At 36.1% G+C, this 14,962-nt stretch overlaps 2 protein-coding genes across 15 annotated transcripts in view; one reads left to right on the top strand and one right to left on the bottom strand.

Moving 5' to 3' along the window:
- Positions 1-388: 388 nt before the first annotated feature.
- Positions 389-14,962, bottom strand: part of HSPB11 (heat shock protein family B (small) member 11) — a 31,482-nt gene continuing 16,908 nt past the window's right edge. For 13 of the 14 annotated variants that reach the window (XM_043876866.1, XM_043876870.1, XM_043876862.1 and 10 more), the window contains 4 exons: positions 8,063-8,169; positions 6,415-6,483; positions 2,660-2,703; positions 389-1,246 (listed from right to left, as the gene is read on the bottom strand). In XM_043876866.1, the coding sequence (XP_043732801.1) occupies positions 1,133-1,246; positions 2,660-2,703; positions 6,415-6,483; positions 8,063-8,169 (334 nt within the window). In that variant the 3' untranslated portion in view covers positions 389-1,132. Of the gene's footprint in view, positions 1,247-2,659; positions 2,704-6,414; positions 6,484-8,062; positions 8,189-8,412; positions 8,969-14,962 lie in introns of those variants that run through there. The other variant, XM_043876874.1, reaches the window with a different exon arrangement.
- On the top strand, positions 9,334-10,313 carry LOC122677082 (stathmin-like). The gene has a single exon (XM_043876875.1). The coding sequence runs from the start codon at positions 9,421-9,423 to the stop codon at positions 9,868-9,870; it is 450 nt and encodes a 149-aa protein (XP_043732810.1). The 5' UTR covers positions 9,334-9,420; the 3' UTR covers positions 9,871-10,313.

Below are 14,962 nucleotides of genomic sequence, written 5' to 3'. Positions count from 1 at the left end.
TCAAGGAATGCCAAGGATTGCCAGCAACACTGGAAATTAAGAGAAAGGCAAAGAATATATTCTCCCTCAAAAACTCCAATAGAAACAAACCCTGCCAATACCTTTATTTCTGACTTCTAGTCTCCATAACAGTGAGAGAACAATTTTTTTTTTTTTTTTTTTTTAGAGAACAAATTTTTATTGTTTTAAACCACCAAGTTTGTGGTACTTTATTACAGAAGCCATAAGAAACTAACATAGACTGCACAGGTAAAATACTATATTCTATTTAGTAAATACTTATATTTTAGTAAATACTTATATATTTAGTAAATATATTTAGTAAATATAGTAAAATACTATATTCTAATGCCATTTTTTTTCTGTGAGTTGATCAATTGTAATAAATGTAGGTTCATGCCTTTCTATTTATTTTCAACATTTTAGAATTGCTTTGTCATTTTAACTTTTGGCTATATTATCTACATTTTTTATTTCAAGTTGTATAGAAAGATATATTCAGAGATGTCTTATATCTCCACAAAATGTCCTATCTTGTTTCTTACCTCCTCAAAATGTAAAAAAAAAAAAAAAGAATCAAATAATATCAATAATGGTTGCCTCTGGGAAATAAGATTATGTTTCCTAACTCTTCTCTGAAGTCTTCAAATCAAGACAAAATAAAATTAAAAGAAAAAAATAAAATGATTTGTCCTATAGGGCCCAACTCAAATTCCATGACCTCAAGGAAATGTTCCCATAAATATTTTCTCTTCTTTGAACTTGTATGTTGTTTACTGTCCATATTTTTCATTTAGCCATTTGCATCAATCAATAAATTTAAAAAATTAATGCACTGATATCTGAAGGGTACCATGTTAGATGCTGCGGAGTCACAATGTATTACCAGTTGTTTTCATGTATAGTTATGTACTTGGTTAAGTTGTATACTGAAACAAAAACTTTTGTTTTGCAAAAGCTTTCTTATGACCTACATGTTGGCCATCACTGCTGTCTGATGAACCAAATTCCTACAAAATGCTGAAGGGAAAAATAAAACTGAAACAGATTGATACAAATTCCTTTAATAATGACAACTTCATGTTTAAATAAATATACTGTTAAAAAATAGTGCATGGGCATATTATAATTACTAAGAAAGATTTGAGACTGCTACTCCCTCTGCAGAAACGCTATGCACAGATGCAAAATGATCAAAGGCTGATACAATAATGAATCTCAAGTAAGTAACGTGGCCATCACGTGCCTGTAAGGGAAAAAATAAATACAGATGATATAGCAATTCTAGTTAACTGCTAAACAAGCAGTAAGCAGATGAAAGGGTTTGCTACAAATAGTCTAAGTATATAATGATTTATAAGATATAATGTTCAGAAGAGAAGATCAAATCTGCCTTTCCTGCATTGCAGGTGCATTCTTGACCACTGAGCCCCCAGGGAAGGCTCCATTTCCCCTCACTCTCTCCAAAAGTTCTATGACACTGCCACCCTCCCTGGCACACAAAGACTTTTGTGTGTCAAAATCCTCAGCAGAGGCTTACTAACCATAATCAATTAAACAATATGGAGAAAAATAGAAAGATAAAATTCAATCTAATCAATCATTTTTCTGTTCCCTACTGGCCTCCTCAGGCTTCCTAGCTGGTGCTAGTGGTAAAAAACCCAAGTGCCATGCAAGCAGACGTAAGAGACACAGGTTTGATCCCTGGGTCAGGAAGATCCCCTGGAGGAGGGCATAGCAACCCACTCTAGTATTCTTGCCTAGAAAATCCCCATGGACCGCGGAGCCTGGCAGGGTCTACAGTCCACAGGGTTGCACAGAGTTGGACGTGACTGAAGTGACTTAACACGCATGCATGGCCTCCCCAGTCACTGGACACAACTGGGTGGTAGAGAAGATAATTAATAGGATTCAAAAACTACAGACTCTTCTGAAACACTGATTTTGTAGCAGCTGCCAGTAAATTGTGAAGAATGAAGCTTAATGGACAAGGTACCTCTTTAACCCTTATCTGGAGAAATCTTAATAAGCACTACCACCTTAAAAACATTCTCAGTTGTTTCACTGTTTGTGTTTGTCTAAAACCAGGGCCTGACAAGCTAGGGACAGAGGAAATCGTGATGAGGCAGCAGCTTCCCTGTCAGCGGCCATTCATTTCACTTGACAAGCAAAGCCCAGTGGAATGCTGTCAGAAAATGCTGGTTCCCTTTTCACCTCATCTCTCTTTGGCTTATTTGTTGCTGATCCTATGGTCCAGTTCCCTTATCTGAATCTCCCTGTCCCTTCATGCTTAAATTAACATCCAATTTTGGCATCTCGACCTGTTTTGATTCCTATTCCATAAGGACTACAGAATCAAATGAAAGAAAGGAAAGCAAATAAATACTTCAAAATAAATGAACAAACAAAACAAAAACAAGTGAATTCTGTTTTATCTTGGCTGTCATCCTGTCTATGACAGAAAAGACCCTAACTTATGAAAGCTATGTTTAGATCATAATATTACTGAGAATAACTGCCTCTGTTGGTTGGCTAGACACAGAACCTACAATATTATGAGGGTATTTAGTAATTTTATGACTATGGAGATAGGTTTAAAAGTTAAATACATTGTGCTGGCTAAAGATAATGTATATATTTTCAAAGTATATTTACTTACCAAAATTTCTTCATTTTGAAGCTGCCCCTCTGTATGTACTAGATCTAAAACACAAATTTAACAGAATTGAGGTAGGGCTCAAACTGCATCAGGATATACTAAAATTTATTTTCAGCAAAATGTGATATCTGATAAAATTGTAGTTAGATCAGATAAACCAGTGTTTTGGTATTTAAAATCCAATATAAAAATAGAGATATTTGATTTAAAAAAAGATATAAAAGCTAAACTATTTATGAGCTATAAAATATCTCAGTGAGTATAAATAAAAGTAAATATAAACTATAGTAAAGGAATATCAAGTGAAGAATTAATAAAATATGAAAGTCCTTTTTAAGGATCAAGTTACGAACAGTAACTGCAGGCCTGAAAGGCTGTCTCACCATTCTCATGGGAGCTGATGAGGACTCAGTTTCTCACAACGAAGTGTCACTATGATGCTGAGTTATGCCACCCATGAATTGATATTTTCTGGTACCCAGCTTCAGAAAACCTTTACTAGTACTAGTGTAATTTTAGGACAGATTAATCTTTCACTGAAATAATAATATTCACATTATTGCTATGTGGCAGCCTGGATGGGAGGGCAGTGTGGGGGAGAAGGGATGCGTGTGTATGTATAGCTGAGCCCCTTCTCTGTTCACTTGAGACTATCACAACGTTGTTAACCAGCTATACCCCAATAAAAAATAAAAAGTTTTAAAAAAGAAATTAACAACTTAAAAAAAATAACATTGACATTATTTAGAAATTAATTTTACTTATATCAAAATGTGAACAGTGAAAGTTGCTCAGTTGTGTCCGACTCTTTGCGACCCCATGGACTACACAGTCCACGGAATTCTCCAGGCTAGAATACTGGAGTGGGTAGCCTTTCCCTTCTCCAGGGGATCTTCCCAACTCAGGGATTGAACCCAGGTCTCCTGCATTGCCGGTGAATTCTTTACCAGCTGAGCCACCAGGGAAGTCCAAGAATACTAGAGTGGGTAGCCCATCCCTTCTCCAGTGGATCTTCCCAACCCAGGAATTGAACCAGGGACTCCTGCATTGCAGGTGGATTCTTTACCAGCTGAGCATCCAGGGAAGCTCCAATATCAAAACAGTGTACATAAAGAGACACAGATGTACAGAACAGACTTTTGGACTCTATGGGAGAAGGCCAGGGTGGGATGACCTAAGAGAACAGCATTGAAACATATATATTATCAAGTGTGAAACAGATCACCAGTCCAGGCTGGATGAATGAGACAAGTGCTCGGGGCTGATGCAATGAGATGACCCAGAGGGATGGGATGGGGAGGGAGGTGGGAGGGGGGTTCAGGATGGGGAACACATGTAAATCCATGGCTGATTCATGTCAATGTATGGCAAAAACCACTACAATATTGTAAAGTAATTAGCCTCCAACTAACAAAAATAAATGGAAAAAAAATAGTGTACATAATTTTAAAAGGCAGACAGTACAAAAAGGGAAGTCTCTGGGAAGTAAGATTATGGATGACTTTCTTTCTGTTTCCTAACCTTTCTCTGAGGTAATGCAAAATAGTAATCCCCAGCTTGACCCCTTTTCCTCCAATCCTGCTCCCCAGAGGTAAATGTTTTCAACAATTTAAATTATTTTTCCTGGAATATGTTTCATGCTCCTTTTCTTGATTTAACAATTTTTTACTGACTTTATATTATAGTAGGTGAAAATTTATGTCTCTTGGACCAGTATTCTCTTCCTCCTCTTCCTACAAATTTTCCTTCCTGCCATCCTCTCAATTTTGAAATCAATACTTGATGGCTACACTATTGTCTATATGTTATTTACTGCTGAAATAAGTAATAAATTATGACACATTTTCTTTCTTATACAATTCCTCCTCCACTAGAAATTAGTAACTTCTTTCATTTGCTTAGTTTTCTTTTTAATTATGAAAAATTGAAAAACTCAAACATACATAAAAAAGACAGGGTATCACTCTTATATACCCATTGTCTTGAATTTACAATGATTAACATTTCACCATACTTGATTTAGCTAATTATTTTTGCTAAGGTATTTTAAAGAAAATCTGAGACATCATGATATTTCACCTTTAAATATTTGATTATCCATCTCTAAAGAAGAATATTTTCTTGTGTAACTACAATGCCACTATCATACGACAATTTAAAAGTGCTTTAATATCATATACCTAGTATATATTCAAAGGTCCCCATAAGTGCCTGCTCAGTCACTCAGTTGTTTCCGATACTTTGCGACCCCATGGACTGTAGCCTGCCAGGCTTCTCTGTCTATGGAATTTTCCAAGCAAGAATACTGGAGTGGGTTGCTATTTCCTACCCCATCAAAGGTCCCCATTGTCCCCCTAAATGTCTTTTTATGGTTGGTTTATTCAAATCAGAATTAAGCCTCTTTTAATCTTGAACTTCTCTGTCTCCCACACAGACATTCCCCCCCGCCCCAAAAACCATTGACTTATTGAAGAGACCAAGTCAGTTGTATCATAAAATGTCCCACATTTTCTCATATTGCCTCCTTGGGATTTCATTTGTTTTCTACCTTCTTTTCCTACAGATGGAGTTAGAGCTAAAAGCCTGATTATATTTAGGTCTTTACCATATGTCTGGTGATTTGGGGCTATCTTTTGTTATTTATGAATAGATCACTGGAAAATAGTACATGAGCCAGACTCATTGACTACCAGATTTCCCTAGGGTGACCAGGAATGAACTAGTCTTTCTCTGTATCCACAGATCTTTTGGGACCATTCAGTTTCTCCAAAGATGAATCCTCCAATCTCCTGGCTGGGGCTATATTTCTGGTCGCTGGGCAGACCATAGGACGGAGGCTAGAGTTCCCACTATTCATTATATAGGTTTCCACTTCAATCCCCCGTTTTCCACTCCATGTCTCACTCATTCTCTTTACTATGACTGGTCTCCCTGAGTCCTGAGCCTCAGCATTCAAAGTTCCTAGTCACCTCTTGGGGGTAGTTTGTGGGAGGAAGGTACCTAAAGTCTTTTACACTTGGTAAATAGATGTTCCACCAATGACTTTTCTTGTCCATGCCTCATTCAAACTTTCCATGGTACCTTTGCCTTCAAGTTTCTGGGATTCTGCTGGATAAACTTCCTTTTCAGGTACTTCAGTTATAAACTACTCAATTCTGCTACTCCTCCAACTGCTGCCTTTCTTCCAAAATATATATTGATCTCTCACATCTGTCTTGAATTCCTGGTTCTGTTTTTATTTTTTGCCCTTGTAGGTTTATGACTCATTTAACTCCTTTATTACTATTTTCATGGTATCCTGAGAAGGAACAGATAGACACATGAAGGCAACATGCTGTCTTTTATGAGAGGCTACCAATTCTGCCAATATTTATTTATTTATTTTTCAATTCTGCCAATAATATTTAAATAATACATTATCAGGAAGGAAGGAAAGATTAAAAACTAATATTTATTGCTTATCTACCATATGCCAGACACTGTGTTCACAAAAACTTTAAACGGTGATATCATCTCTATTTTTCAGATAAGGATTCTGAAACTCAAAAAAATTAAGTAACATGTTAACAATTACATAACCAGGAAGTGAAGAAGCGACTTAATATTCAAATTTGGGTTTTTCTAGGTTTATCTAAATATGTCATAAGAATCATTCAGGCCATCTTTTCTCACCAAAATGAAGCGCAATTGGAAATGTAAAGCACAATTCTCTACCCCCTCATGATCAAAATAATGCTGGTGAAAGAAGCACATACCTCTTTCAATCCATTGCTCAAAATCAACTGGCTCTTTAGAAGTACTCTTTTCAATCCTTAAGGTCCGCACTGACATTGTAAATAAATGAAAATAAACTGTTAATTATCTACTTAATTCTATGTTGCTGTCCCTTGATTTCTTTTTCCCTCTAAGACTGGCAAGCGTTAGTGGGAATGCACAAAGTACTGGGATCAGGAAAATCACTCACCATTTTCCCATAAATCCCTATGGTAAAGTAGTCTGGGTAACTGTTACCTTACAAATGTTTGCAAGCATATAACACAAAACTAACAGAGCCTTTTTGAGTTTGGTGCCATCTGGTTTGTTTTTGTTTGTTTGTTTTTGGTACACTAGTAAATAATACTATTAGTGGTCTTGATCATAAAACTTTATGCAGAAACTACTAGAAGTCAGACATATTCATTCACTCTTGACTTCAACCTTAGGAGAAAGGTATTATCAACCTGCTTTACCGATGAGAAAAAAGGCTTAAAGAAATCAGACAACTTCGAGAAGTCAAGCAAAATGTTCAATGATACAGAGCTAGTAAGTACCAGCACTAGAATTCAAAGTATAGGTCCAGAGCCTTCACAATTAATGAGAGAAGAGAAAATGCAGTCATCTTCCTTCTGCATTGGTTTTTTTTTTCTCCTTTACCCCTAAACCAGTTCCCTTCACTCCAAATCGATTCTTCTCTGTTCTGCACCCTGAGGGAGGATCCCTGGGAACTGAACCTCCTGGACTTACTTTCCCACTGCCTACTGATTGGATTTGGCCAACTGGAGGGACTGGGAGGAAACTGAAGGGCAGGAGGGAACTGAGATCAGGTTGTGTTTTCTTTATTCCCTTCCTGCTTCAGTGTCCTGTCTTTGGCAGTGGTTATGCTCCTCTGGTTACAGCTCCTATTAGGCAGGCCTTTTTGTACAGGCTCCAGTTCTCCTTGGGCTCCAGCAAATACTATTTCCTTCCTTTGGCCCAGGGAGGTAATGGCTTACTGCTATAGCCAGTTTCTGGGTGTCTCACCATCGCTAGCTTGTTCCCTTAACCCAGGCCATAATTCTGTAAGTGGTCTCATCAATAATGTTTCTTCATTTGAGCCACCTGGGATGTATCCAATTTCCTACCATAATTTTGTCTGATTTTGTTTGTCCTTAAACAAACATAAGACAGGATTAGGATGATGTTCTAGTGGAAGATACTATTCCTAAATCCCTCAGAAAATGGCCACATTAATAAAAGAATCAAAGTTACCAAATGCAAATAATCAGGGTTGTCAGATTTTCAGAAAGAATTTGACAGAGAACCTCTAGCCAAAAGAATCTGGAATAAAGATGTGAGGAAACCTAGCGTTCTGGCAAGCTGGCTTCTTAAATTCATCACAGCGTCTTTTGCCAAAGGCTTTCACGTAGTAAATTGCATGGAAATTATTATGTGCGTTGGAAGGGTTTCAAATTTGCAGTTTCAGAGAAGCTAACTATGTTCAAGACAGTTAGCCCATACTCTCCACCCATCAACCCCAGCAATAAAACTGGATTCAATGCTGTAAAAATAATCAGTGTTTTGCCAAAAGTTTACATATGTGCATTCTGCCTATGGAAAAACTGAAAGATGAAAATTAATGAAATGAAATGAAAATATCATGCTTACCAAAGTAACTCTGGATTACAAGCTTTTCAATCCTCACATGTTTGTGAAAACATATAATGAACTCTTGGGGAAACATTCCTGTGGTGGTCCAAAAAGTTTCTGGATTTCTATTGTTAAAGAAAAAGAATGCATGGCGCAAGGCTATGTAACAAACAATCTTGCATTTTAAGACAAATATTCTTTTATTTCTGTTAAACTGAATATACAATTATTGTTCCCTAGGCAACCAACTTTTGCTTATAACTACAATTTCACGTTAACAAAACACAGACGGTGAAAAGACAACTTTGATTGTGTAGATCTAATTACAATAATAAATAAAATAATTTAAAAAAAAAAAAAGAAAAAGAGAAAAGAACAGCCAAATGTTTAGAAATGCTTAATCACAAATTCTAGTGAATAAATACTAAGAAAATAAACCACCATTGGATTCTTACACTTCCTTCCTGTTTATTCTGCCTCTAATCTCTCCCCAATTTTAACAATTCTTTACAACACCAGATATATTCTTTAAAACATGGAATTGATGTCACTCTTGTCTAAAATCTTACAGTGATCCCTTATTGCCTATAAATCTAAACTCCTTAGTATGGCAGTTAATGACCCTGTACAATCTGGTCCCATCATTAAATATACTGTCCCCCATTATGATATCATCTCTCATTACTGTAGTCATATTGGACCAATTAAAATTCTGCAAACACGTCATGCAGACTCATGCCTCTGTGCCTTAGTTCATGAGGTTCTCTTGACCTAAAAAGCCTTTCTTCCCTTGCAAAAGTTTATTCACTTTTTGGTCACATCTCTCTAAGCCCATCAAATCACAATCACTTTCTCCCTCCTTTGCACTCACCTCATAAACAGCATCCAGTTTATACTAGCATTTTTTTCATGTATTTTTATTACTCCAACTATACCTTCTTTAAGTCCAGTTACTTTCTCTTACCTTTACATCCCCAGCAACTATCACAATGGCTGACCAACAGTAGATACACAATAGATGCTTGTTGAAAAAAATATTAAAACATGCACTCAAGTGTTATATAATATAAAAAATTATACACACATGCACACACACTTATAGTATTGACTATATAAATAATCATTTCTTTAATTATATAAGGTTTTTTATTTTTTTGGAGGTAAAATTTACCTACAGTGAAATTTCTCTTAAATGATCAATTCAATGAGTTTTGATAAATGTATATGCTTATATAACAAATACATCAAGGTAACTAATAGTCTAATCAAGATAAAGAACACTTCCAGAGTGTGGCCAGGCGGCTCGGACTGAGCAGGGTTTTCCTTGCCAGTGAATCGTGTAGAGTACACTGCCAGTCTCTTGTCTTCTCTTCACCATGGCTTCTTCTGATATCCAGGTGAAGGAACTGGAGAAGCGTGCCTCAGGCCAGGCTTTTGAGCTGATTCTCAGCCCTCGATCAAAAGAATCTGTCCCAGAATTTCCCCTTTCCCCTCCTAAGAAGAAGGATCTTTCCCTGGAGGAAATTCAGAAGAAATTAGAAGCTGCAGAAGACAGACGCAAGTCCCATGAAGCTGAGGTCTTGAAGCAGCTTGCTGAGAAAAGGGAGCACGAGAAAGAAGTGCTTCAGAAAGCGATAGAGGAGAACAACAACTTCAGTAAAATGGCGGAAGAGAAGCTGACCCACAAGATGGAAGCCAACAAAGAGAATCGGGAGGCGCAAATGGCTGCCAAACTGGAGCGTTTGCGAGAGCAGGACAAGCACATTGAAGAAGTGCGGAAGAACAAAGAATCCAAAGACCCTGCTGATGAGACTGAAGCCGACTAATTTGATCTGAGAACTGACTTTCTCCCCCTCCCCTTCCTAAATATCCAAAGACTGTACTGGCCAGTGTCATTTTACTGTTGCCCTCCTGACAAATATTCTAGAAGCTGATGTAGGACTGTATAGGTAGATCCAGACGGTATGATGTTGTTCTAGGGGCTAAAGGGGAGAAACGAAAAGTGTTTTACTCTTTTCCTAAAGTGTTGAAGTCTTTCTAATGTAGCTATTTTTCTTGTTGCATCTTTTCTACCTCAGTACACTTGGTGTGCTGGGTTAATGGCTAGTACTGTATTGGCTCCGTGAAAACATGTCTGTGAAGAGAGTATGTAGTGGCTTCTTTCAAATTGTTAGATGCTGAATATCTGTTCACTTTTAAATCCCAATTCTGTCCCGATCTTACAGACGCTACTGTACTTGAATGGTTAATAAAGCTGCACAGTGCTGTTGGTGGCAAAAAAAAAAAAAAAGAACACTTCCATTACTCTAGACGTATCCTTTCTCTTTCTTTCCAGACAATCCCTACCTCCCTTAGGCAACCACTGCTCTGAGTCTTATTTACCATAGACTATGTTATAATTTATTTTTTGATTTCAAAAAATATACTTATTTATCTTTGGCTGCACTGAGTCTTTGTTGCTGTGCAGGGGCTTTCTCTAGCTGCACTGTCTGGGTTTCTCATTTCAGTGGCTTCTCCTGTTGCAGATCATGGGCTCTAGGGTGTGGGCTCAGCAGTTGCGGCTCGCAGGCTCCAGAGTGCAAGTTCAGGTGTGGTGCATGGGCTTAGCTGCCCCATGGCCTATGGGTTCTTCCTGGACCAGGGACTGAACCAGGGTCCCCCGCACTGCAAGGTAGATTCTTAACCACTGGACCACCAGGCAAGTCGCCTGCTTGATATTTTTGTTGAATGTTTGAATTGTTTTCAAACATGTTTTGAAATACATGTTTTCTAACATGTATTATGAATAGAACTTCTACAAACATTCTTATACAGGTGTTTTTGTGGAAATGTTTTCATTTCTCTTGGATAATTACGAGGAGTAGAATTGCTGAGTCATAAGGTAGAAGTATATTTAATTTTATAAGAAAATGTCAGACTTCCCAAGTGGCTGTGCCATTTTACATTCCTAACAGAAATGTAAAGGAATCCTAGTTGTTCCACATTCTTGCCAACATTCTGTTGTCAGGCTTCTTAGCTATTTTAGTGGATGTGAAATGGTGTCTGACTATGGTATTAATTTGCATTTTCCTGATGACAAATGATGCTAAGCCCGTTTTCATCTGCTTTCTGGTCATTTGTACAGTTTCTTTTGTGAAGTGTCCACTAAGTATTTTCTCATTTTTTAAAAAGTTCTTTCCATTTTAGAGGGTGGGACAAATGGACAGAGTACAGAGTTGGCCAATAAAAAAGGCTAAGCACCAAAGAACTGATACCTTTGAACTGTGGTGCTGAAGAAGACTCTTTGAGAGTCCCTTGGACAGCAAGGAGATCAAACCAGTCCATCCTAAAGGAAATCAATCCTGAATATTCATTGGAGGATTGATGCTGAAGCTGAAGCTCCAATACTTTGGTCACCTGATGCAAAGAGCCAACTCACTGGAAAAGACCCTGATGCTGGGAAAGGTTAAAAGCAGGAGGAGAAGGGGACGACAGAGAATGAGATGGTTGGCTGGCATCACCTACTCAATGGACATCAGTAAGAGCAAACTCCAGGTAATGGTGAAAGAGAGGGAAGCCTGGCGTGCTATAGTCCATGCGGGTGCAAAAAGTTGGATGTGACTGAGCGACTGAACAAGCAGCAGCATCATGGAAAGATAAACACTATGAGATGTAAAACAGATAGCCAGTGGAAATTTTCTGTATGACTCAAGGAGCTCAAACTGGTGACAACCTAGAGGGTTGGGATGGGGTGGGAGGTGGGAGAAAGATCCAACAGGGAGTGGAAATATGTACACGTATGGCTGATTCATGTTGATGTATGGCAGAAATCAACACAATATTGTAAAGCAATTATCCTCCAATTAAAAATAAATAAATGTTCTTTCCACTTTCACTACATATTTGTAGGAGTCCTTTGTCAGACATATGTATTGTGAGCATTTCCCCCCAGTCTTCAGTTTGCCTTTTCATTTTCTTATTTGTGTTTTTCAATGAGTAGTAGTCTTACTTTTGGTGAAGTAGTTTCATTACCCTTTTATACTTATAAGTTTTGTGTCTTTATTAAGAAATCTTTGCCTACCTCATTGTCACAGAAGTACTTTCTTATGTTTTCTTTTACAATCTTAAATATTTTAGCTTTGAATTTAGTTCTCTGATCCATATAGAATTAATTTTTGTGTTTAGTATGAGGTAGGGGGTTGAGGTTTATTTTTATCCACATGTTTACTCAGTTGTTCCAGCACCACATGTTAAAAGACTCTTTTTCCTATTAAATTACCTTAGTGTCTTATTCTAAAATTAAAGGACTAGTTATAGGTGTATGTATTTCTGCCCCTCCATTTTATTCCATTGATCTATTTCTGTATCCTTAGCCTTTTGTTGAAAATTAATTGACTTTACATGTATGGATCTATTCTGGGCCCTCTAGTCTGTTGCACTGATCTATATAGATCTATCTTTACTAAAATGCCATGCTGTTTTGATTACTGTGTATTTATCCTGAAATCAGATAATTTAAGGGCTACAGCTTTCTTCTTTTTCAAGATGTGACAAGACTACTTTTTCAAGATTAGTTTGCACTTCCATATACAATACTACAAGAACAAACAACAGTCCTTTTAGGGAGAAACTGCCATTGTAACAATATTGAGTTTTCCAATCATGAATGTAATGTATCTTTTTTTTTTGTAGTATATCTTTTAATTTATTTAGTTCTTTAATTTCTCTCAGCAATGTTTTACAGTTTTGAGTGTAAAGGTCTTGAGTGTCTTATTAAATTTATTCTTAACTATTTCATGTCTATATAACTGCTAACATAAATGTAATTTTAAAAAATTTCACTGTCTAAATGTTTCCTGCTGGCATATGGTAATACAATTGATTTTTTGTGTAATAACTTTGCTAAATCCACTTACTAGCTCTAGCAGATATTTGTAGATTCCTTAGGGTTATGTAGATTCATATAGTATGTGAACAAAGACAATTTTTTTTTTTAAGTAGTCAACAGCTCCTGTTTTATAAACAAACACACACACACACACCCCTGGAGAAACTGAAATTCAAATAAATATTATGAATAGTTAAAAAGGTTACTTCGTTACAAGATATGCATAAAGAGGGCTTATTCCAAAACTTATTTTCCTTGTTGCCATCAAGAACAGGAACACTCTTTGGGGAAATACTATAAGGGTGCATTTTGATCATTATCCTCATTATAATATACCTACTAATTTTCTTTTAAAATTTTTATTTTAAAGATTGCTTTCCATTTACAGTTATTACAAAATATTGGCTATATTACCCATGCTGTACAATATATCCTTGAGCTTATTTTATATCCAATAGTTTGCCCCTCTCTCCTCTCCCTACTGGTAAACACTAGTTTGTATCTGTGAGTCTGCTTCTCTTTTTGTTATATTCACTAGTCCACTAAGTTTTTAGATTCCACATATAAGTAATATCATACTGTACTGAACAAAAACAATTTTGCTTTCTTTTCAGTCTTTATGATTTCTACGTCTTTTCTTGCCTTACTGCATTGGCCAAGACTTCCAGGACAATACTGAATAGAAATGGTGAGAACATCCTTGACTTGTTTCTATTCTTAGGGAGGAAGCATTTTTTGATATTGAATACAGTTGATCTATAGTATTATATTAGTTTCAGGTATACAGCATAGTGATTCAATATTTTTATAGATTATACTCCATGTTAGGTTATTACAAAATAATGGTTATACTTCCCTGTGCTATACAAACTATTCCTGTTGCTAATCTATTTTATATGTAGTAGTTTGTATCTCTTAATCTCATACCCCTATCATGCTCCTCCCTGATTCCCTCTCTCCACTTAAATCCACCAATTTGTTTTCTGTATCTGTGAGTCTATTTCTGTTTTGTTATATACACTCATTTATTAGGAAAGCACTTATTATTTCCCCATTAAGTTGAAAATTTTTAGTAGATGCCTTTATCAGACTGAGAAAGTTCCCTTCTCTTTTTAATTTTTTGAGAATTGTTATCATGTTTGGATGCTGAATTCTAATGACTTCCTGGAATGACCATATGATTTTTTTCTCTCTTGCTCTGGCAATATGGTAAATTACACCCAATCTGTACTCCTGTGATAATATGGTGAATAGGCCAATCTTGCATTCTTATGATAAACTCCATTTATTTACTGAATTCAATTTATAATGGTATTATATCTATGTTTATAAAGGATTTTTTTGGGGGCGGATATTGTTTTTTAATTGTCCTTTCTTGTAATGTCTTTGTAAGGTTTTGGGATGAGGGTTATGTTATTCTCATAAAACAATTTTTTTCCCCCCAACCCCTCATAAAACAATTTTGAAAATGTTTCTCCTCCTCTGGTTTTGAAAGAATTTATGGAAGATTGGTACTATTTTCTCTCTAAATATTTTATATAATTTAATTTCTATAATTGATATAAGCTATTCAGATTTTAAAATTTCATCTTATGTCATTTTTATAGCTGGAGTTTTTCAAAGAATCTGTCCATTTCATCTAAGTTGTCAAGTTTATTAACCTAAATTTGTTCTTGATATCGACTTACTATTCTTTTAGAATCGCTAATGATTATTTCAATTCTGATACTGATAATTTACATTTTTCTATTTTAGTCAGTCTTACTAGAGGTTTATACCTTTTATTAATCTTTTCACATAATGAACTTCTGGCTTTGATAATTTTTTCTAGTTGTCTATTTTCTATTTCATTGATTTCTGCTCTTATCTTTGTTATTTTTTTTTTTCATTTATTAGTTGGAGGCTAATTACTTTACAATATTGTAGTGGGTTTTGTCATACATTGACATGAATCAGCCATGGAGATCTTTTGTTATTTTTGTCTTCTACTTTCTTTTGGTATAATTTGCTCTTTGTTACCTAGGTTCCTAAGGTAGAAGTTATTGGTTTTT

This window comes from Cervus elaphus, chromosome 20 (genome assembly GCF_910594005.1).
Source record: "Cervus elaphus chromosome 20, mCerEla1.1, whole genome shotgun sequence".
Classification (NCBI taxonomy): Eukaryota; Metazoa; Chordata; class Mammalia; order Artiodactyla; family Cervidae; genus Cervus; species Cervus elaphus.
The sequence above is the reverse complement of the archived record's forward strand: the minus strand, read 5'-3'. Positions and strand labels throughout refer to the sequence as shown.

Coding starts and splice junctions, on each gene's coding strand:
- LOC122677082 (XM_043876875.1), top strand. CDS start 9,421: ATGGCTTCTTCTGATATCCAGGTGAAGGAACTGGAGAAGCGTGCCTCA.